Below are 22976 nucleotides of genomic sequence, written 5' to 3' on the forward strand. Positions count from 1 at the left end.
GTGCAGGACTTTGAACTACATATATAAATAGAGTTTGATTGATTGATACAGTTTACAGCAGGTTTCTAAACTGGGGCTTAATTAACGTTTTATATTTAAAAGAAGACAGGATGGTGACATTTATTTTTTGCTCTTTCTTCACATTCAAATAAGAAAAAAACGGATCATTGTTGTCCTTGTTGCATTACTTTCATATACCCTCAATCATTTTCATAACTTCCTGCCTGCCAGGTGCGACTGACACTGATGCGTTTCCTCCCGGGCGTGTTCATGGACGCCATGCGAGACAACGCGGAGGCGGCTGTGCACATTTTCGAGGGAACGCACGAGAATCCTGAACTCATCTGGAACGACAACTCCAGGGAGAAAGTGTCCACCACTGTCCGGGAGATGATGCTCGAGTATGACCCTAGTCTTAATTCACTGTTTAACAAAAATATCCAGCAGAGTGGTGAACGATCGTCCTAATAACTGCTAAATATGATGTTTTTTTTAATCCTTTACAGGCACTTTAAACAGCAGAAGGATAATCCTGACGTAAACTGGAGAGTAAGTGAATAAATGAATTTTGTTGTTGTTGAACTTTAGTGTGTTTTATGTGTGTTGAGCTTGAAAATAAACTCTTTGTCTTTGTGCTCAGTTGCCAGAGGACTTCACAGTGGCGTACGGAGCAGGACAGGGTGAGATAGAAGTGGGCGGAGTCTTCTTGCGCATCTTTATCGCCCAGCCAGGCTGGGTGCTACGCAAGCCTCGAGAGTTCCTGGTGTCCCTCCTGGAGACGCTGACCGAGCTGATGGAGAAGAACAACCCTAATGTGAGCGGCTTTAATGAGTAACACAAACACACGGCACTCCATACTTTCACTAGTTTCACTCCTGACACCCATCTCCTGGTCCTGCTTGTAGGGTGAGGCCCTGGAGACGGTTACCACGGCAGCGGTTTGCCTGTTCAGCACGCAGAGCCAGCTGGCCGACCAGGTTCCTCCGCTGGGTCACCTGCCGCGCGTCCTGGCAACTCTCAACCACAAGAACAACGCTGTGCCCAAGTGCTCCATCCGCCTCATCCACGTGCTCTCAGACAATGAGGTGAGGTGTCAAAGTTGACTCTGTAAAAGTTGATGGTAAATTTCGACAGGTCAGTGTACAGACTGCAAAATTAACCCAATAAACCTACTGATATACTTATATGTGACAACAGTATAGTGGTGCTTAGTGTAATAAACACACGTATAATTTATATTCGTATAATGCGGTGATGTTCACCGTGGTAACAACGTCCTCAGCTGCCATTTCCTGTTTGAAAAGTGGTCCCTCCCCTTCTGCTACGTAGCCAAGATGGTGTCCATAGTTCCAACTTATTGACCGTTTTGCGTGGTACTTATAGTGCATTTTTACATGCACACTTATGCACAGATATTAAGTGTAAGTACAGAAGTACGCGATTTGAGACTAAGGCTGGCGATTGTTTTCAAAAATTACGATACAAATATCAATCCAGGTACCCTTAAAGTGATACTGATACCAACTGAGTACTTCATTTGATACCCATCATGTGAATAGAAGCATTAAATTGCATAACATTCCTCCACATTTAAATGATTTGATTTCTACACAAATGCATTTTGAAAGTCCTCAAATTATTAATATTTATTATTTGAAGAACACTTGTGTTGATTGGCTGCGAGCAAGTCCATACAGATAGTCATATCTTCTAGCTCTGGGTGTAAAAAGGATGGATTGCAGGTATCGTTTGATGGGAGACGTTTCAATACTACTTGGTATACATTTTTTTTCAGTTGATACCTTAAATTTATTGAGCACTGATACCCAGCCGTACACAGGACTCACTTTGCAATTTTTTTACATATTTATCAAGGATTCACACTTAAAAAAAAAAACAGATTTAATATCTTCAAAATGTTCATAGCACTGCTTGTTAAGTCTTTCAGTTGTGCAAAGTATTTTTTCTCTATAAAATTTGTTAAATATCAAACTCAGGTATATTATCATTACACAATATTCCTCTTAACATGCTGGTACTATTTTTTTTATTTCATTTCCTATTGTTCATATTGCTTGTTTTTACTTATTAATATTCTTAATTTTTTTATTGATGCTCTTCTGTTTTTGTTGCTGTGATGCTGTAAATTTCCCCCAATCTTTATGGGAGTTTTCTTCCTTTAATACAACTACATCTGCGTTGTGTTTTTGTGTAGCTGTGTGTGCGCTCCATGGCTTCTCTGGAGACTATCGGCCCTCTGATGTCTGGAATGAAACTTCGGGCAGACATGGCCGGGTTGGCGTGTGAAGCTCTGAACCGCATGTTTCAGAAGGAGCAGACTGAACTCGTGGCCCAGGTAAACCGTTTATGTCATTGTTGTGATACGGTATATATATTTTTTTGTCTTTTTAAGGCAGCGTTGAGTTAATATAATATATGTTATTTACCAAACAGGCTCTAAGAGTGGAGCTGGTTCCATATCTCCTGAAGCTACTGGAAGGAATCGGCCTGGAGACAATAGAAAACCCTTCAGCGACCAAGGCTCAGATAGTAAAGGCTCTCAAGTCCATGACTCGCAGTCTGCAGTATGGAGAACAGGTGTGATAGAGTGATGCAGCCTAACTTCTTAATATATGAATGAATAGTGCAGTTATATTTCTGCCTAATTAAATAATAATCCTTTGCTGATGTGTGTTTTGCAGGTGAATGAGATACTAGCCAAGTCCTCAGTGTGGAGCGCCTTCAAAGACCAGAAACATGATCTTTTCATCTCAGAGTCTCAGACCGCAGGCTACCTGACAGGTACGCTATCTCTTTAAATTCAGCTTGCTTTAAAATAACCTTCTTTTAACGAGCGAGGCTGTTGAAATAATTTTCCTAAAAGGCCAAAGTGCTTAAAACGGTAAGTCTTGAGTGCTTCTCTGTGAGCTGACACTGATTCCTAATGCTTTGCTTTTCTCCTAAACACCCATCTTGTGGCTGACTCCTTTACTTGTGATTTTAAAAAACCCTAGCAATCCCTTTTTCTCTCCACTTACTATAACTTCCTGGCTGTACCACTTTCCTTCCTCTGTGTCCTCCACATTTCCTCCTCAGGGGTATCCACTCCTTCTCTCCTGGCCGCCAGCAGCCCACTGCGAGGTGGGCTCTAGACTCCCGAGCTGGGCCTTCACAGCCCTCCTCTCTCTTGCTCTGATGCAGGTAGACTTTTACCTCGCTCCTACTGCAAACTCCTCGCCTCTTTTACCTGCATCTCTTTCTACATTTCCACTTTCCATTCCCAAATCTCTCCATCTTAGCAGTGTTGGAATAAAATGTAACATCTTCTTCATCCCCATTCACCAGATCTGTATCACATTCAAAGGTCAGAAATGAACAAAAATGCCTCTGAAAGTTGATGAATTATTATTTTTGCCCCCTAAGTTTCTCAGATGAATGAGATTATTAGTCCATGTGATGTGATTTGTCCGAACACCGGGGGATATCCAGGTTGCTCCGGGCAAAATGAGCGGAGAATGTTTAATTAGGAAACAATGATGCGTGATGAAATTAAAAGAGAAATACAAAATGCTGCTCAGTGTGTATCCAGAAGTGGAAGAATATTGTGATTTTACAAAAGTACTCAACAAAAAGTCAACTAATGAATGAATAGTGGTGAATGCAGAGCTGTAGGAGTTTGCTCTATTACTGCTACTCTTACACAAAAGACTAAATGAGTGAGTAAATGAAGAGTTTTACTGTTGATATCAGTGTATTCTGATTGAAAAGATATTTTCAAAAAGTACACATTATACAAAACTAGGGTATTATTTTGTAGTTTAATGAAATTGATTCAGAAAAGGCTCAAAAACACTAAAACTAAACAGAAAATAATGACATAATTTACATTAACTATAGTATAAAATAGCAATATTCCATTTATTGACTATTTATTTCATGACTTAATTTACATAAACTATAATATAAGACCGTAATCTAGACGGGACGATATGTTTAAAGCTGTTTACATATAGTTGGTTAGAATTCATCCATTCATACGCCTGTTCACGTGCTACTCAGCAGAGACGGATTAATGACTAAACTAAATGCCCTCCTTTCACATTTCATCACATCAAACTTTCCTCAGTGTTTTACCTTCAAACTCTTTCCTTTGTCGTATTTAAACCTCACTGAGCCGTTATATTTACAGATGCCTTCCACCAAGGCAGTGCAATACTTTATTTTTGAGATGCAGTTTTAATGGGACATCCATAAGTACTGTAGAGGATGTATTAAAGGATGACACAAATATTTTTCCAACCTGTTTATTTCGTTTTTTATCAACAGCAGTACATATTATATTCAAGTATAAAGCAAGAAAGCAACACAACATTTTTAAAGGCAAACTAAAGGGCATAAGTGTCCACTCTGATGTGTCACATATATACACATACATATGCATACATGCATACAAAAAAAATTGAAAGGAAAAAATCTAATCAAATCAAACAAAAAACTATTCACTCCAAGGCATAACAGCTTAGACAAAAATACAGGTAAATATATAAATGATATGTGCATGCACATAAAATGTAAGTAGGTAAAACTTTAGCAGGGTTTAGGGCCAAGAACCTCAGGCATGAGAGGGCTCCATCGTTAGTAAATAGTAATAGTAGGAGTGGATTTTTGGAGCTTTATTGAGTATGTAATTTGCTCCACCTGATAGAGGTCCCATACTTTTTGGATCCATATATTATGGGGGGGGGGGGGGGACTCTGGTTTCAACCATGTAATGATTATACATGAGCAATGTATTTAGAAGGTATTTCTCTGCTCTTCTTTACAAAAGCATTTTTAAACTGGCATTTAAGAGAGAGAATAACTAGCTCAGGCATTGCTGCTAAATGATTTAGTAATTAGTCCATTGCAGCCATTGTAGTGATCATAGTGTCATTGTAGTGATCATCTACCCATGCAAACATAGAGTAGTGGATGTCTTTAGTTTAGCATCTCATCAGTAGCGCTCCATCTATCCCACTCAGTCACACCGAATCTTATCTCTCTTCCTGTCCACACCCGTAGGTCCAGGAGTAGCAGGTTACCTTACAGCAGGAACTGGCACCACGGTAATGCCCAACGTCCCACCCCCCGTGGACAACGACATTGGAGACCTAGGCTGACGGACACACCACAACACACCCCCGTCACGCTCAGGCACCCAGACTGCCGAAACTGCCCTGCCCAGCCCCGCCCCGCCGTGCGGCTTTCTTTCACGGGGTTCGAAAGCTCCGATGGGGACCGCTCGGCTCAGCTCCCCGGACGAGGGGGGTTGGAGAGAGAGAGAGAGAGAAGGATGGGAGGAGAGCAGAGTTAGAGAGTCATCGTCATATCTCTGCGACACCTCCTCCGACATCACTCTCCTCTCCTCCCCCTTACTTCCAAAACGGCACTCAAGTCTTCATAAACGCTTTCGAAATTGTTTTAACGGATGACCACATTTGTTTTTTTGTTGTTTTTTTTTGTTTCTGTACTTTTCTTGTTTCTTCCAATGACACACAGAAGAGTTTACTTTTTGTATGAATATATTTTTTACTCTAGTTTTTTTTTTTTTTTTTTGTTTCCCATGAAAAAGACATTGGAAGACTGAGGATTATTATTATTATTATTATTATAGCTAATTTGTCTCTTGTGTCTTACTCATATCCCGATTCGCTGCACTCGCACCCTGTAAATCCTAACTGGAGGGTAACATCTGTGCACAGGACCTACATCATCAACATGTCATTTACTAGTCTATTAAATGGATTACTGTCTGGAAAAAGCAAAAAAGAAAATGGTAAAAAAAAAAAAAATAGGATATCACAAAATAGATGTGTATGATCTTTCTGCCCTGAAAATGTCACATAAACCCTCCGACTGATCCCGGTTCGATCCACGTTTTTTCAAAGTCGACACAAAATCTGCTTTCCAAAACGTCTTCTGATCTAAATTCATACTTCATTCTGCTTCTCACTATCTTTGAAGACTTGTCTTTCTGCCTCGATGGTTTTTCTTTTTTGTTTTTGTTGTTTTTTTTAAAAGTAATTTTCCTTCCCCCAGAATGCAAAAAGCACTAGAAATATTTATAAGTGAATAAATAACCACAGGAAATGAGCTTCTGCTAAGACATGACGAATGACGTTGACTCTTGATTATGAATCTATGTGAAAGACTAGTGCAATTTGTGAAATGTTCAATGTAATATTGCGTATATAAACTTTCTATATTGAATGTACATTAAAAAAAAATAAATCAGTCGCACTTGTACATAAAATTTTAAGAATAAAAGGGAACCCACAGTGTTGTTCTTTTGTATTTACATTTGTGTTTGTTACAGATTTCAACAGAGGGCGCCATCGCTATATGACACTCATGTTTGAAAAGAAAGAATTATGAATTATTTTTGCCAATTTTTGGGAATTTGATGCATATATCACCTCAGGAGGAAGTGGAGTTATCACAAAGTATTGGTTGGAGTTTGCTAATAAAAGGTGTTTTACCTTCAAGTTATAGACATGGTCTCCAACATGATGGGGACTGAGGTCATGCTTTGGTAATTTGTTCCTCTATTTGGAGGTTTTAGCAGATTTTTACATCCTAGGACTAAAAATGAACCTTTTTTGGTTTATTTTAAACTTTGACAACAATAAAATGACAAATAAAAATGATAAATATAATTATTTCCCACTGGGATTGTATTTCTGGCAGTATAGCTGTGAGATGGAGTTTTGGCTATTGATGGAGAAATTACATTTTTACACTATAAACACATAAAAATATAAGATATATTCCAATATTTCATACTTTTGGTAATAATTGGAGGCATGACTGCTATTTGATCCACTTTTTGTGTGATTTATAATTTTTATTTTATACTCTAATACTATAAATATATGAACAGGTATTCAACAATACAATAATTCAACATATTAGTGCAATATATATATGCTTGTACACATAGATACATATAACTACATAAGAGAAGGAAAAAAAGGGTTTTTATATATGATTTATTGTTCCATAGACTGTATATAAAGTAGTTTTACTCATATATTTGCAAAGACATTATAGCATGTAGAGGCTTTGTAAATTATTATTTGTTTTAAGGACAAACATTTCTTAGGTAGTTTAGAAACTTATCCACACAAAAGAACATTATGCTTGTATAGATTTCTTTTGACTTTTATAGATTTTTTTAAATTTAATTTCTGTATTAATTAATCATAAAGGAACAGGTTTTGTTACTAAATAACATTTCACTGAGTATGTTTGTTAGTTGATGATTAAATATATATATATATAATTAAATATACATGCACGTCCCTTTAAATAATATGCTCACTACACTGTTCTCTCTTGGCAAAATGATATGGAGAAACATTCAACAGGGGTAACAGAGATCTTGTAATTTATTTACAAGTAATAAATCCAGCAGAATAATTATGCTTATGAATTACGGATCACTTATATAATTAATTATTCCTAAATTAATTTTGCGTTTAATCACTGATTAGTTGTATTGGATTAATATTAGAAATAAAGATCTAGCAGTGCTGAATGCGACCACCTTTACCGTAACAGCCCGAAAAAGGGCGCATCAAAAAATCAAGCGGCAGGCTCACTTTACAGCAGTAATATTAGTAGGAGTAACGGGCTGTAAACTAACTGACTTTAATATTTTTGTTTTTATATTTTTCTACTGTGCACTTGTATCCACTTAGCTCAATGTATTTTTTTTTTTTTTTTTTTACAAAGTCAATAAGTTTCGGGCGGAACTTTCAAGCGCCGGAGTCCCGACTCCACACGGCCCTATTAGCCAGAAACACCGGACATGACGCAGTTGGCGCGAATAACAACAACAGAAACTGCTATTACAAGGATTAATTTATTGTTAAAAAGTAATTTTATTAATGTATTCAGGAATATAGAGACGAATGGCAGCTTATGCCACTATGAGGATAAATCTATGACACAGTTGAGACGTTATTTGTGCGTGTTTGTTTGCTAGTTTACCGGTTAAACTGTGAAGTGAAGATACGTAAAGTTAGCGCAGGTTGTTAGACACTAAAAAACAGCGATTGACAAACTATTGTACATTTTATTGACAAGAAATAATAACGTCAGCTCCCCCATGAGTAGTCCGAGTTTATATGTATTGTTGTCAAAGTAAAACTTGTCTGTCTGAGTGCAACAAAAAGGAGGTGAGTAACTTATCATCATGTTAGCTAAACATCAGAGTAAAATATTGTGTTTATTTGCGATTAATAAACAAATGCAGCGTTGTACCATTCAATAGCTACACGGCGCGGACATGTGTGACTTATGTATGCACTGAAGGAAGTTATTAGTAATTTATATTATACATCACATCTTATAAGGAGCTTGTTTTTTGTTTTCATGTCAAACCATGAAAGTTAAATGGGCTAAGAGTACATCTGCAACCTTTCTAGAGACCAGGTGGAATTTAGTCACCTGTTTTCTTCAATATGTATATGGGTTATCTTTCTAAAAAGTTAAAAGAGTGTAAGACTAGCTGTATATCAGGAAGTAGTTTTGTTAATCATCTGGTGTATGTTGGTGATTTAGTTGTCCTGTCTCCTTTATAGTGTTGACTTACAACAACAACAACAACAACTGCTCAGAGTCTGCTCAAATTATGGTGTGCAGTATGACATCAAATTCAATCCTAAAAAAAAAAGAGTGTTGTCATGATTGCTAGCCCAACCTTTCATGCTGTGTTGAGGATGTTAATGTACAGATTCATGGTTCGGTTAAATGAATCATTAAAATGAAGTCATACTCCTCTTGTTTTTGGAAGCATTGGGTACACATGTCTATATGTGTGTGTGTGTGTGTTTTAACCCTGTATATACTGTACTGTCTGACCTGCAGATGTGTCCGAAAATAAAGTTGTCCAATGCAGCTTTACAAAAAAACTGTCATAGCATGTTGTGTTTAACTGGTAATTACTGTAAAGCCAAACTGGTCACTTTTCACTGGTCTTTAACAGGTTGAAAATGTCTAAAGGAGACAATGAAGGCTTATTTGTGAAGTTTGTGGAAAGTAAAGGACAGAAAACAGAGTATGCTGCCAAGGCTTATGAGGTAATCTCCATTATTATTTGGCTCTAACCTATTGTTAGTCTTTACATTTTTACCATTTCCTCTCTGGCTCGTTGTGTGCAGCTGGTGATTTTGTTTGTTTTTATGTTCATATAAAGGCCATTTTGGAGCTACAGTCTGAAAAGCACTTGAAGACCATCGATGAGGATGCTGTGTTAGCGATGCACCAGAAGGACAAGTCTCTGTTTGTCTTCAACAGCTTCACCACTCCAGCCTTTCTGCACTGCAAGAAGGTCCCAGCTCATATTTTGATACTTTAAAACCCTGAATTTAACAGGAATTGGTGAAACAGTATCATGAAGATTAACTCTACTCTTTGTCTTGTAGCTTGGCTGCCGGGTGGTGAGTCCGTTGGTGGTGTTGTACTGCCTACAGCAGCAGCGTTGTGTCCCCAAAGCTGAGACGCCGGTCTATAACATGGCGATGGCTGACATCACTATCTCCTGCACCAGCCTGGATAAAACAACACGGGTTAGTTCACTGCATCTGAACCACTGTAGGAGCTTTCTCTTTTAAAAACAGCAATCTAATAAAGTCCTTAAACACCAGCAAACACCCCCCCCCCCCCCCCCCCCCCCTTAAATGCTGTCTAAGGCAGGGTAGTGCTGTGAGGATATATAAGGCATTAACAAATATAATTGGGACAGTTTTTGGGGGTAGTCAACACTAGTCAATAGTCAACACATGATCCTCTAAAGCGTTTTACATGTTTGTGTCTGTCTACAGGTGGAGGTGATGGATCTGGTGAAGCTCATGGGCGGACGAGTCTATCTTGACCTAAATGTGTCTGTCACACACCTGATAGCAGGAGAGGTGGGCAGCAAGAAATACCTGGTGGCTGCCAGCCTGGGTAAACCCATCCTGCTGCCCACGTGGGTCAAAGCCTGCTGGGAGAGATCTCAGGACAGGTATGTACTCTCATTAAAGCTGACACCTACTGCAAATTATTTTTGTGATGTTTAGTATTGAACATTCCCAAACCTTGTCTATAAAGTTATATAAATTATGGATAAAACAAGGCACTTTTTAAATGTAGATGATTAATTAAAACACCTCTTTCTGTCTCCTTCAGTCTCTTAAGGTACACAGACCTGCCCATGGAGGACTACCTGTGCCCCGTGCTGCGTGGCTGCACTGTTTGTGTGACGGGCCTCTCCAGCACGGAGCGTAAAGAGGTGCAGCGTCTCTGTGAGCAGCACGGCGCCACCTACACCGGTCAGCTCAAAATGAACGAGTGTACACACCTCATCGTTAGTGAACCAACAGGCAAGTCGGAAGCAATGTTTCAGCACATTTTCTTCCATTTTTCTCCAGTTGAAATATTCTGTTAACTTACTAGTAGGGCAACTTGTATCTTGTCATTTTAGTTTGCATTACTGTCATCACACTCACATTATCACTCTTGGCTCATTGTTAGTATTTCTATTTGGTTGCAGGTCAGAAGTACGAATGTGCTCGGAAGTGGAACGTGTATTGCGTGTCTCTGCACTGGTTGTTCGACAGCATAGAGAAGGGCTTCTGTCAGGATGAGAGCAGGTACACTGTGCAGCAAAATGCATCAAAAAGCACCCGACCGCACACTTCTACCCCGACTGGCATCGGCAAGAAGGACGGTGAGCAGCAGACACACACCAGTTTGTTGTCTATGTTGTTTTTCATCTTCATCAGGACACAATAAATGCTTCTTTTAAAATTGTTTCTGATTTTCACAAAATTAAGAATTCTGTTCTTTTGGTTTTTTTTAACTTCAGAGGGTTCGTCTTTGTTGGGCTTGAGTCACATTTCTGTGAACGCTAGCATGACAATAAACGACACAGCTCTCACCAACGGCACCATCAGCCGCCTGGAAACTCCAGACCCCATAGACCGTCTGGATCTCTCTGTCTGCCCAGCTGATGATGTGCTGGACGGCTGTAAGGTAAGAAACTGGCCTTTATGTCTGTTTAAGTATTAAATATTAAGCTATAATACAGGAAATTTCTTTATATTTTCAACATAAAGTGAAGTTTTGTTGTACTAATAACTCAAATGTCGTGCAGCTGTATCTGTGTGGCCTGCCGGGGAAGAAACTGGAGAAGCTTCGACGTCTCGTGAACACCGCGGGAGGTTTACGCTTCAACCAGCCCAGTGAGGAGCTCACACACGTGGTGATGGGAGAGCTGGACCAGGAGCTCAAGAATTTTCTATCCAAAGCAACTCACAGGTCTGAAACCACAAAGATTATTACTCTTATATGATATTTATCTCCTTCTCAATTACAGTACATGTTAAAGATGTGGTCTGCTTTTCAAAACTATATGAAAATAAGTTTGAATTGTGAGTTTAATATGAAGAACAGAACAGCTAGAAATTTCAATTTGATATGTTTTACATAGTGATGACATAAACATTTTTTGTCAACATAATAGCAATTAATTAAAGTAAATCATTAACAATATTTACAGTACATATTTAAATTGTTACAATATATTGTAGTCATTTTAAATTCAGAGAGAATATAAAAATAGATAAATCTTGATGGATTTGATTATTCAGTATATCAGTTTTTAAACTAGAGGTTGTGAGAATTATAAAATAGTTAAAAAATAGTTAGATTCAGGATATATCTTTACCTTATTCTTAATGGTAAATTTAGTTTGCAGCTTTTTATGTAGTCACAATTGAGTAAATAGAAAGTCTGCTTTTTATATGTAGTTAATTTATTACTGATATCCTCTCTGAATGTTTCTAGGCCTCATGTGGTGACGGTGCAGTGGCTGCTGGACAGCTTCTCCAAAGGATGTCTCCTCCCAGAAGCAGACTACCTCCACCCTGAATGTCTGCCCCCTGCTCCGGCTGCTGTATCCGTGCCAGCTCATCACACCCCCGCGTTCCGGCCCTCAGTCGGTCCCCCCGCGGCCAGTCCCACCACTCCTGGGCGAAAAAGAGCAGAGGAGGATCTGCTGTCACAATACATGGATGATGACCCTACAATAGGTGAGTTGACCTTTTGGGTTTAGTATAAATATCGTCCCAAGACATTTAATGCCTGGTGATTTAAGTGTTATTTTCTTTTATTCTCCAGTTGACATGCCGCCACCACCAGCAGAGGGCAACAGCAGGATGTCCTTCAGTGCAGCTGCTGAGCCTCAGCCTCACATATCAAACCAGACCAGAGGAGCAGAGCTGGACTCGACCTTACATGAATCCAGCGAGGCCGGCCTGTTTGCCGGTAAACGTTTCCTCCTCGTAGGATTTGGCTCTGAAGCCGAGGCTCAGATCTCGCTACTGGTGACAGAGAACGGAGGCAGGATGCTGACGGGGAGGACGCGCATCGTGGCCGACTACGCTGTGGTGCCACTACTGGGCTGTTCAGTGGAGGCCACGGTGGACGAGGTGGTCACTGATACCTGGCTGGTAAGCAGGGTTGGGAAGGTTACTTTGGAAATGTAATAGGTTACAGATTACTAGTTACTCTATTTAAAATGTAATAAGTAATGTAACTATTTCAATTACTTCATTAAAGTAATGTAACTTATTACATTTGATGACTTTTCTAATTTTCTAACCAATGTTTTCAGCTGTTAGGGTAAATGTTCCCATTAAGCACCAAAATCTAAGTTCAGCTGTTTTTCATGGATACTGACATGATTTATAAGGGAGATCATTTCTTATAAAGCAACATTTATCTCTCATTTGAAAATGTTTTCATTAGTTCATGTAGATTTTGGAATATAAAATAAAGAAATCTGATGAATAAAGTACAAAAAAATATTAATTTCAAAGAATTAAAAACAGCAATATATGTATTCAGTAACATGTTAAATATTAAAAAATGTGGAAAAAAACCCTCCTGAGCAAAATCTTAAAGGTCTGACTTCAGATGTAACCTCCTTTGTAATCATCAACATTTTCATAAATAACTAATTTAATGACACATATTTTTGAGGCAGCGGCCAAGACTGAATTTCATCGATTGTATTCTCTCAGTTTTAATATCGGATTTTAAATGTTTTCTTCTCTTGTTGATTTTCAGGCCATGTGTGTGGAGAAGGAGTGTGTCCTGCAGCTTTCCTTCAACCCTCTGTTCACTCCCGTTCCCGTGATGGACGGTCGTTTTCCTCTCAAGAATTGTGTTCTCTCGGTCAGCCAGTTCACCGGAGCAGAGAGGGAGTCTTTAGTGGACCTGGCCAAGCATCTCGGAGCCAAGTACGTCTATCTTGATCACACACACACACACACACACACACACACACACGTGCTATTATACTCTCAGGCTCAAGTGTTTTAAATATTAAGAGCTACAAGAGTCTAGATTTACTACTTGATAGGTTGATTTGCTGCATATCTCGTTACTTTGATTTAATGTTTATTGTTTTTTCTTACATTGTTGTATCATCTTATATTCATTTCTTTATTTATTTCTTCTTGTACTTATTTTACCTTTCTTAAAATCTACATCTTTTCTTATTTTCCCTTCCGCAGTGTCCAGGATTACTTTGTGCGCCTGGCCAACCAGAAGAAAGGCATGCTGGCCTCTACTCATCTGGTGCTGCAGAGCCCCGATGGCACCAAGTACCAGGCGGCAAAGAAATGGGGGCTTCCGGCCGTCACCATGCACTGGATACTGGAGTCTGCAAGAAGCGGGCAGAGAGCAGCGGAGGAACGTTTCCTAGTCGACCTGCCACCTTCACCAGGTTAGAGAGATGCCAGAGGGTTAAAGCTGTTTGGCACATAGGTTATATGTAATTAGAGGCCCAATTTTGATCAAATATTTTCTTCTTCCACAGAGAGGGAGGATGAGAGTTTTGTCGGCGGTTCTCAGAGGACAATTATGCCTCCACCGGCTTGTTCCTCTCCAGAAATCCCTCTGTTGGGTTTCCAGAGTGGGAAGGCCGTCACCCCGCTGGATTTAGGTCGCTTTAAGAGTAAAGTATTTCACTCCGCTTTCAAAAAGATGAAGCCCGAAGAAGACGTTACCACCCCCAAACATAACCAGGAGGGGGGAAGAAGGAACCCCCTGCAGAAGGAGCCATCTCTGCAGCTGGACACCCCCTCTCGGTTCCTCAGCAGAGACCAGCTTTTCAGGCCTTCGTTCAATGTCGAGGTTGGACTCAAAAATAAGCTCTAAAATTAAAACTTTCGCTATTTTGATGGATTTATCCTCTAAATATTTTTTAACTATGTTTTTGTTAAGGATGCACTGGGAGCGTTGGAGACTCCAGGTGGGAAATCTAAGCCAGGAGAAAAGGTGGAGACTCCGCTGACGGATCTCGTCAACAGGAACCTGAAGGTGGCTCTGGCCAACAGCACTCGCAGTAATGTCTCAGATATGCAAGCTGTGTCCGCCAGCCCCCAGCTGACAAAGACAGCTGAGAAGAAGGTAAGCAGAGATCCACAGATCATCTCTAAGTGCTACCACATGATAATCAGTATTAATTTAAGCACTCATGTTGTTTGTAAGGTTCCAGAAAAGGAAGCCGCCCCCCTCACTGGTGTCGTGATCTGTGTGGGAAAGAAGCTGAGCAAGATGCAGAGTGAACTAAATGCAGTCGCTGCCTCACTCGGAGCTGATTTCAGGTGTTTAGAAATCTGTTTTTAAAACTTTGCTTCTTTTTTTTTAATTATACAAACTTGGACGTCTTTAAAACCTTTGTGTGATTTGTTTTGTTGTTTTTTTTCTAAGGTGGTCTTGTGACGATACAGTGACCCACTACATCTACCAGGGCCGTGTGGGAGACAACACCCGGGAGTACAGAGGAGTGAAGGAAAGAGGGCTGCATGTGGTCTCCCAGTGCTGGCTGCAGGCAGTACGTTTTGTGACGGCTTTTATGTGCAACTATTTTATTTATGTATTTATTTATTTTTTAAATGTATGATGTGCCACCAAGGCAAAGTTATTATAATCGTTGCACAAAAAGAACACAGCCAACACAAATGGAATATAAGATGTAATATAAGAAATGAATTAACAATAACCACAGTACACAATAAAAATATTTATCGGTAGATGGTTCCATAGTTTTGGGGCATAATTGACCAAAGGCAGCATCCCCAATATTCTTTCTGCTGTTGCTCTGAAACCTCCAATAAACCAGCAGCAGATGATCTCAGTGATCTTGAAGGCAAATAGTTAACAAGGAGTTAGACAAGATAAAACAATTTCCACTTCGTTGATACTAACAGTTCATTTTCTCAGTTTATAAAAAAACATATAAAAAAACTATTGGTGTAACTTTTCCAGTTCATCAGCAAACACAAAATAGTCACTTTTGAACCCCCATAGCACGTAAAGTCAGAGCCGTATCTCCCATCAGTCAGCAGTGAGCAGTAAGAGAAGTTAACAGCCATAGCAAATATAAAGGGAAGTGTATTGATTATAAAACAGAAAAGCAGCAAATCCTCACATCTGATAAACTTCTGTCTTTTGTGGATCAGCCTGCAGGTTAATCAATTCATTGTTTCAGTTTTTAAATAGATTTAATGTGATCACATTTTCACACAAAAACAGAATTAAACAGTTTTGAGCTTTGATAATCACAAATGATAATAAATGATTGCGTCTGTGTTAATATAATGAGGTAACCAGCTGCAAGACTCTGCTTAATTTTGTTTTTCATCAAGTAAAAATACATCTATTCATTCTCTAATCACTGTCCCGCTCTTAAAAACCACAAAGCAGAGGATCAGGGCCAATAATTAGGCAAAACATTGTGTCGATGTTGTCTTAAATAAGCTGGTAAAAGAAAATTAAGTCTGTAAAAAAAAGATACACAATGAGATTATTAAGATGCACTTGATTTAATTTGGGATCTGTGAGCCCTCTGCTTACAGTCAGTATTCTCTCAGCCTGCAGGAAATCATTACCATCAACTAAAAGCAGAATAGCTAATCAAAAAACCAGCTTTCATATGCTAATCTGTGAGACAGATGGGAATTTCGGTTATGTTTCCTCCTCATAATCATTTCATACGATTAATTCATTCCTGTGACAGCTCTAATAGATTTTTGTGTACGGATATGAACTGACAGTGTTTGCTCATCTACTCCCCCTCGTCCTGTGCAGTGTGCTGAAGAGCAGAGGCGCGTCCCAGAGTCTCTGTATCCTTTCACCTACAACCCCAAAATGAGCCTGAACCTGAGCCAGGTGCCCAGCAGCTCTCAGAGGTCTCCGCCTTTAACACGGACGCAGCGTAAAGATGCCACCGAAGCCATGGACAAGGTAGGAGGTGTATGAATTAAATTATGTATATTTATGTTAAATTGATGGATTACTTTATTTATACAGTTAAAAAAAAACAGATGCAGTGAAATACAATAAAAACATACACAAGAGAGACGTAAAGGTGCATAGCAGAGGTTCAGCTCACAGTTTCAGTTTGTTAAAGTGAGAGTTTGAATAAATAATGAGCTAAGTTTGAATAATAGATAGATAGATAGATAGATAGATAGTCACTTTATTGATCCCAATGGGAAATTCATGTTTCTAGCAGCTCAATATAAGCATAAAAACAATAAAGCAACAAACAACAGACAATAAAAAGACAATAAAAAGGAGTTGTAATAGTAAAATAAAGCCAATTGTCAATAGAGCTGATTATAAAGTGCAAGATTACAGAAATGCACAGTCAGGTGGGAATTAGTAATGATATTTTAATAAGGTAATTGAAGTTTAAGAGCCACATCCAGTGCTTTAGGTGAAAATCCATCAAGTGCTGATAAACTAATAAAGAAGCACCTGATGAATGTGGAGTTATCCCATTTTAATTTACTTGTTTTTCCATTTAAAGCATCTGTTTTAATTATCTGTCCCTCAGTCTGAGCTCAACACCACGGGAGAATCTACTAACATACGTCGTGTGAGCGATGGAAGCACCGACCAAGAAGAAACAAGCGGTGGGTGTCGTCATTTTGTGTTTTTCATGAAAGCTTTATTGTAATTATATTTTACATATAATGAGATTACAGGTGCCAATAAAAAACATGACAACCAGATAAAAACATGACACACATGCAACTAAAAAAGATGACATTCAGATACAGTAAAAGGATGACAGAATAAAATGATGAGATGCAGCTATAGTAGCATAATGTGGAGGGTATTGCATTAAGAACATAAACAAATAGTAACAATATGTATAAAAGGAATATTGGTGTTATCATAATAATAATATACTGCTTTATTTCCTGTTTCCAGATATTTCAGAGACTCTAGAGATGAGAGAGAACCTGCACAGACAGCTCCAGGAGATCATGTCAGCGACCAGGCTCACAACAGGCAGACGTACCTCAGTCAGACTCAGCAGGATGGGATCGGGAGGGGCCGACTCGGGGCCCAACACACCCGACGGGAGCCGAGTCGGACGCAGCGGCAGCCGACGCACTCTGGAAGCTTTCAGGTAAGATGTGAAAAGGCTTCAACTGTATGTTTAGATTTAAATTAATATTATTTTAAAGAGAGGAGGGAAAACTGGGAAAGCAAAAGTTAAAGTCTAATTTGTTTAAAGAGCACATTTCATACATATACTTATGTATAATGATATAAAATAAAAGCACACATATCATACATAAAGCAAATAAACATACTCATGCATACATTTTATTACATTTTACAGTGACTCTATTAGTTAACTTTTCATAGTTATATTATAGTTATGTATCGCACACACTAAAATCTTTTAAATCTGGCCCGATGTGTTGAGACGATACTGTGCTACTGATTCCAGGATGTCCAGAGAAGCAGCGATGGATTTAAACACGGAGCCGTCCCAGAGCGAGCAGATCGTTTGGGACGATCCGACAGCCAGAGAGGAGAGGGCCAAGCTCGCTGATAATCTACAGTGGCCCGGGAGTCCCTCGCAGCAATCCGAGCCCTTCGCACCACCGCCTCCCCCCAACGTGGAAAACGCCCCCCATTACAGAGACTCCATGACGGACTCTGAGCTGGTGGAGATGGGTAAGAGATGACTGTTCATTTACGATAATAAAGTAATCCTAAACATACACCATTTTTAAAAAAAAACATGATGTCTGATACACTTTAAGTTAAATTTTAATAAATAATTTGATCTTTTTATCAACTTCTAACTCTTTCTGCCAGCCGCTTGTGATGTCATCGAACAGCAAATGGGCCAGAGGTTTAAATCTCCTCCATCAGAGGAGCCAGATAACGACATCCTCACTCCTAAAGCCCCCAGCATCGCCTTCCCTCTCGCCAACCCGCCGGTAGCTCCGGAGCCGCAGGTGAAATTCATTTTTTAACATAAAGAACAAGAATTTAGTTCACTAATGAAGCCTCGATGCAAATTCTCAGACTTTTTCTTTTCCTTTCTGCATCTGCATACACGTGGAAATGCATTTAAACAATAAAAAGTTTGTTTTTCAGTGTGGCCCCATTGTTATAAACATGTTTTCTTTTTAAACAAGTTGGTGTTAAAAAGGTTATCGTTTCTCTCAGGAGGAGCGCGAGGAAGAGAAGCAGCCACCCAGATTTCAGCTGTCCTCCCTCAGCCCTCAGGAGCGCATTGATTACAGTCATCTCATAGAGGAGCTCGGTGAGTCGCCCGCCTAATTAGGGCTCTAACAGCGTTTCATCATGCTGCTGTTATAAAAAAACAGCCCAAAAAAACCCCGGCAACACATCACAGGGCTGAAGTAGAGAGAGGAGCGAATCCCTGATGACGGAAAAAGGAGGATGTGCCTCCGGGGGTCTGCAGTCAGACTGTTTCCTCTGCTCTGAGTTGTCATGGTGCTCAGCTCAGTAGTCTCACATTAATCAGGTTTTCACCGCTCACGACAACTTATATCAGTATTGAATCTTTAACAGGATATTCTACCAAAATGCAGCAGAAATATGAAGGAGAAGGAGACTGATTGAATATATCAGACAGGCCATGAGCTGCACCGCTGCCAAAAAAATGTCTGTTTTACTTTACCTTGAAAGGTGAGAGTGTTTCATCTCACTTAGAGCAGCTTACAGTCATATAAACAGACATCAGCAGTCAGATGAATCTCTTAAGGGACACTTTGTTATTGACATACAGCTCTTCAATGAATCTGACATATAACTTTAAATTCTTGCAGCATTTTCATGTAATTTATAAGCAGGTTTGTAGTCATAACTGCAGTTTAGCTACAGTTATATGTAGTCTTTTAATAATAAAAAGTTATAATAATCCTCCCATTAGACTGTTTAATGTGCTCCAGTGATGTCCGTGGTTTATATGAGACTGTGTGTTGTATACACAGGTTTTTTAAATATTTTTTGGATACTACAGGGCACTTTTTCTGGCACTTTTTGCAGTATATCATTATTCATTATTACATATATTTATATAAGATAAGATATTCCTTTATTAAAGGCACAATGGGGAAATTTACAGTAGAAGAGCATCTATAAAAAAGAATAAAGAACAATAAATACTAAGTACTAAATCAATAGAAACAATAATAGTTATATTGGTGTTGAGTGATAATATACCTGAATTGATATTGTTATTGCACAGATTTAAAGTGATATTAGTATAATATATATTTGTTTTATTAGTATAATGTTTGGATATTCAACAACTGAGGAGCTCAGATGGTGACTTGATTCATAAGTGGTGAGAAGTTCAGAAATGACTCTCTCTCTCTCTGCTCTGTATTTTAGGCGGCGTAGTCCTGGACAAGCAGTCTTTTGACCCCAGCTGCTCCCACATCATCGTAGGGACGCCCCTGCGTAACGAGAAGTACCTGGCAGCAATGGCGGCCGGCAAATGGATCCTGCACCGCTCGTACCTGGAGGCGTGCCGGTCGGTGGATCGCTTCATCCAGGTCAGGATGTGAAGATCGCTCCTCGTTGTCTGATATGGATTTGAGAGCGTTAAATTTGTTTCTGTATGTTTTTTTAATGGGTTCAATAGGAGAATTTCAACTTCTGAAGTAAAAGTAAATCCCAAAACAAGAAATAATGACTATTTAGTCTTTATATTACTCAGCAACTGCAGATTTCTTTATTATTTAGAGGAGAGCATTGAAATAATCACTCCCTACTTGCCAAAGTGTCTGGAAACAAAGCTCTTAGCAAATCACTGTTGGCAGGTTTATTTTAGTATCAGCTTTTCCAAAGACTGAGAAGAAGAAGTTGATGTCTTTAATGGATCTATTTAAGGTTTTTATAAAGCAATGTGTCACAGAACATCTTAAAAACCTGAAAGGATCTAATTTTGATTATAGCTAATAAACTATATTAGGATTTCGCTCATATTTTTAGTGGCTAGATTCATTTTTTAAAATCTTAAATAAGTATATATGTGTGTGTTTGTGTTATAGGAGGATGAGTACGAGTGGGGCAGTAGCTCCATCCTGGACGCGTTGCCCTCCATCACCTCCCAGCAGAGGAGGCTGGCGTCAGCTGCTATGCGCTGGAGAAAAGCCCTGCAGGGCGGCCGTGATCAGGGGGTTCGTTATACGCTCGTACACACACTTAAACACAACTGAAACAGACTCCTATCAGTGGCTATTTGTTATCTACTATCTCAATATTAAAAGTGTGGAGCAAACATTTCATCCTTTTTATCTTTCAGGGAGCCTTCAGCGGATGGATCGTCATGATGAACATCGACCAGAACAGAGAGTCAGGCTTCAGGCGGTTGCTGCAGTCCGGCGGGGCGAAGGTTGCTGCTTGTGTTTTTTTTTTGTTTTTTTTTTACTGACTGCTGCAGTTTTGTAAATCACACAGCCCAGCGAAATCTTTTTATCTTTTAAAGGGGAAAGCTGATTTTGACAGCATCATAATCTCTGATGTGTCTCTGATGCTCTTCTTCCAGAGCAACGTTAAGTCAGTTTAACAGCAGGGTTGTCGCTGTTATTGCTAAACTGATCTTTTTACAAACAACTAAAGACTGATGGTTTTTTTTTATAGTTGACCTTTTAAAAGCAGCAGACAAGAGATAAGCTAAACAGGCAGGATTTTTTACATAGGGAGACATGGATCAGCTGCTAAAAGATGACATCATATATAACAGATAATCCTCCATAAATGCTGTTATTTGTACATCAGCCTTACCTGTACTGTCTCTCCAGGTGCTGCCCAGTCCTTCCCCTTCTTTGTACAAAGAGGCCACTCACGTGTTTGCAGACTTCAGTCGGCTGAAACCGGGAGACTTCAGAGTCGACCTGTCGGAGGCCACCGACCAGGGAGTCACATGCCTGAAGCCGGAGTACATCGCAGACTACCTCATGCAGGTTAGTAGAGCTCCTCATACACACATCCTCAGGGTTGGGAAGGTTACTTTAGAAATGTAATAGGTTACAGATTACTAGTTACTCTATTGAAAATATAATAAGTAATGTAGCTATTTCAATTACTTCATCAAAGTAATGTAACTTATTACATTTGAACCAATGTTTTCAGCTGTTAGGGTAAATGTTCCCATTAAGCACCAAAATCTAAGCTCAGCTGTTTTTCATGGATACTGACATGATTTATAAGGGAGATCATTTCTTATAAAGCAACATTTATCTCTCATTTGAAAATGTATTCATTAGTTCATGTAGATTTTGGAATATAAAATAAAGATATTTGATGAATAAAGTGGGTTTAATTGGTACTGTGACTCCATTTAAGCTCATGTGTGCTCCAAATAAGCTCACATCATGATTTATTTACTAAATATTAAAAAAAAATATTGATTTCAAAGAATTAAAAACAGCAATATATGAATACTGTAACATGTTAAATATTTTAAAAAATAAGGCAAAAATCCTCCTGAGCAAAATCTTAAAGGTCTGACTTTACATTTTCATCAGTAACTGTAATTTAATAACACATTTTTTCTCAGTAATGCCGTTACATGTAATGAGTTAACCCTAACCCTAATAATGTTAGCTCATGTCTTTGTAACGTTTGTGTAAAATATGAAGATTTTTGCTTCAATTCACCTATAAATGCATGTAGAAAGTGAACAGAAGTGATAAATGGACCTTATTATTCATATATTCTGACTATTGTGTCATTTCTTTCCTCCTCTCTCAGGAGCCGATCCCTCCTCTTGAGCCGTATTACCTGACCGAAGCTCCCTCTGAAGAAGCTCCGAACACGCCGTCACGTAAACGTAAAGCCGCAGCCGAATCCTCCAGACTGAAAAAGACTCGTCTGAACTGAAACACTAAAAACATGAATTATTATCCTTGTAAACTTTGCATGTCTGTGAAAATGATTGTAAATAGGATTTTTTTTTTGTTTTTTTGTAAATGAAAATAAAATTAATGTAGCACTTGTTTCATGTTTCTGGCTTTTTAAACAAATATATATTTTTATATATATGAAAGGACTGCAGTTGCTGTTGGCTGTAACTGTGATGGATGACTCAATGAAGCGTCTGCTGCAGAAAATGTTGAGTCATGTTTTTAATTAAGGTGCAATGACATCCTCCGGTCAGTAGAGAGCAGTGTAGCTTCACACTTCACAGTGTTTAATATGCTCTTTTATTTCTTAGAAAACTGGGATTACAAGATTTAATTAAAAAAACTCAACTGATTATCTATGATTTGACCCTGCAGCAGCTCTTTCTCCTCTTAAAAGTGAATACAGCTCGTTTTTTAAAAAGATAAATAAATAAAAGAAAACCCTCTGGATTCATTATAGCAATTATATCTTGTTAAATTAGTTTAAAAAAGATTTGCTCATTTACTAAAAATAACTGAAAAGTCATCCAGTGGCTGACAACGACTGATAAAATCCAGTTAACAGAGTCAGCCAAGCGTGTTTTCACCCTCCTCCCAGTGATAATGAGCCACTTATATCTGCTGTAAACACCAAATTGTGTTGATTTAACCCCCCATGAGTGGTGCAATGTGCTGTTTCATATACCA

General features: G+C 38.9%; 2 protein-coding genes across 8 annotated transcripts in view; both read left to right on the forward strand.

Annotated features, from left to right (window-relative positions):
• Positions 1 to 6322, forward strand: part of LOC134001968 (dnaJ homolog subfamily C member 13) — a 37855-nt gene extending 31533 nt beyond the window's left edge. For all 7 annotated transcript variants that reach the window (XM_062441178.1, XM_062441180.1, XM_062441181.1 and 4 more), the window contains 8 exons: positions 232 to 401; positions 507 to 549; positions 641 to 814; positions 906 to 1085; positions 2216 to 2356; positions 2455 to 2598; positions 2703 to 2802; positions 5062 to 6322. In XM_062441178.1, coding sequence (XP_062297162.1) covers positions 232 to 401; positions 507 to 549; positions 641 to 814; positions 906 to 1085; positions 2216 to 2356; positions 2455 to 2598; positions 2703 to 2802; positions 5062 to 5159 — 1050 coding nt within the window. In that variant the 3' untranslated portion in view covers positions 5160 to 6322. The remainder of the gene's footprint in view (positions 1 to 231; positions 402 to 506; positions 550 to 640; positions 815 to 905; positions 1086 to 2215; positions 2357 to 2454; positions 2599 to 2702; positions 2803 to 5061) is intronic.
• A 1548-nt stretch (positions 6323 to 7870) lies between these two features.
• On the forward strand, positions 7871 to 22283 carry topbp1 (DNA topoisomerase II binding protein 1). The gene is made up of 28 exons (XM_062441488.1): positions 7871 to 8219; positions 9029 to 9122; positions 9239 to 9373; positions 9468 to 9611; positions 9867 to 10048; positions 10213 to 10406; positions 10577 to 10753; positions 10892 to 11058; positions 11180 to 11343; positions 11872 to 12116; positions 12205 to 12536; positions 13156 to 13328; positions 13605 to 13816; positions 13910 to 14226; positions 14317 to 14502; positions 14584 to 14699; positions 14806 to 14929; positions 16186 to 16341; positions 16937 to 17015; positions 17317 to 17518; positions 17846 to 18075; positions 18220 to 18362; positions 18577 to 18673; positions 19771 to 19934; positions 20433 to 20561; positions 20687 to 20776; positions 21186 to 21347; positions 22138 to 22283. Exons 2-28 carry the CDS (start codon positions 9036 to 9038, stop codon positions 22264 to 22266), a joined length of 4536 nt encoding a protein of 1511 aa, XP_062297472.1. The 5' UTR covers positions 7871 to 8219; positions 9029 to 9035; the 3' UTR covers positions 22267 to 22283.
• The last annotated feature ends 693 nt before the right edge of the window (positions 22284 to 22976 follow it).

The sequence above is a fragment of the Scomber scombrus genome, chromosome 20 (assembly GCF_963691925.1).
Source record: "Scomber scombrus chromosome 20, fScoSco1.1, whole genome shotgun sequence".
NCBI lineage: Eukaryota > Metazoa > Chordata > Actinopteri > Scombriformes > Scombridae > Scomber > Scomber scombrus.

Bases quoted from the DNA above. Each gene is read 5' to 3' on its own strand.
- topbp1 (XM_062441488.1), top strand. From the start codon at position 9,036: ATGTCTAAAGGAGACAATGAAGGCTTATTTGTGAAGTTTGTGGAAAGT. The intron at 13,329-13,604 runs GTACGTCTATCT...TCCCTTCCGCAG, and splicing joins GCCAAGCATCTCGGAGCCAA to TGTCCAGGATTACTTTGTGC. The intron at 21,348-22,137 runs GTTAGTAGAGCT...CTCCTCTCTCAG, and splicing joins TCGCAGACTACCTCATGCAG to GAGCCGATCCCTCCTCTTGA.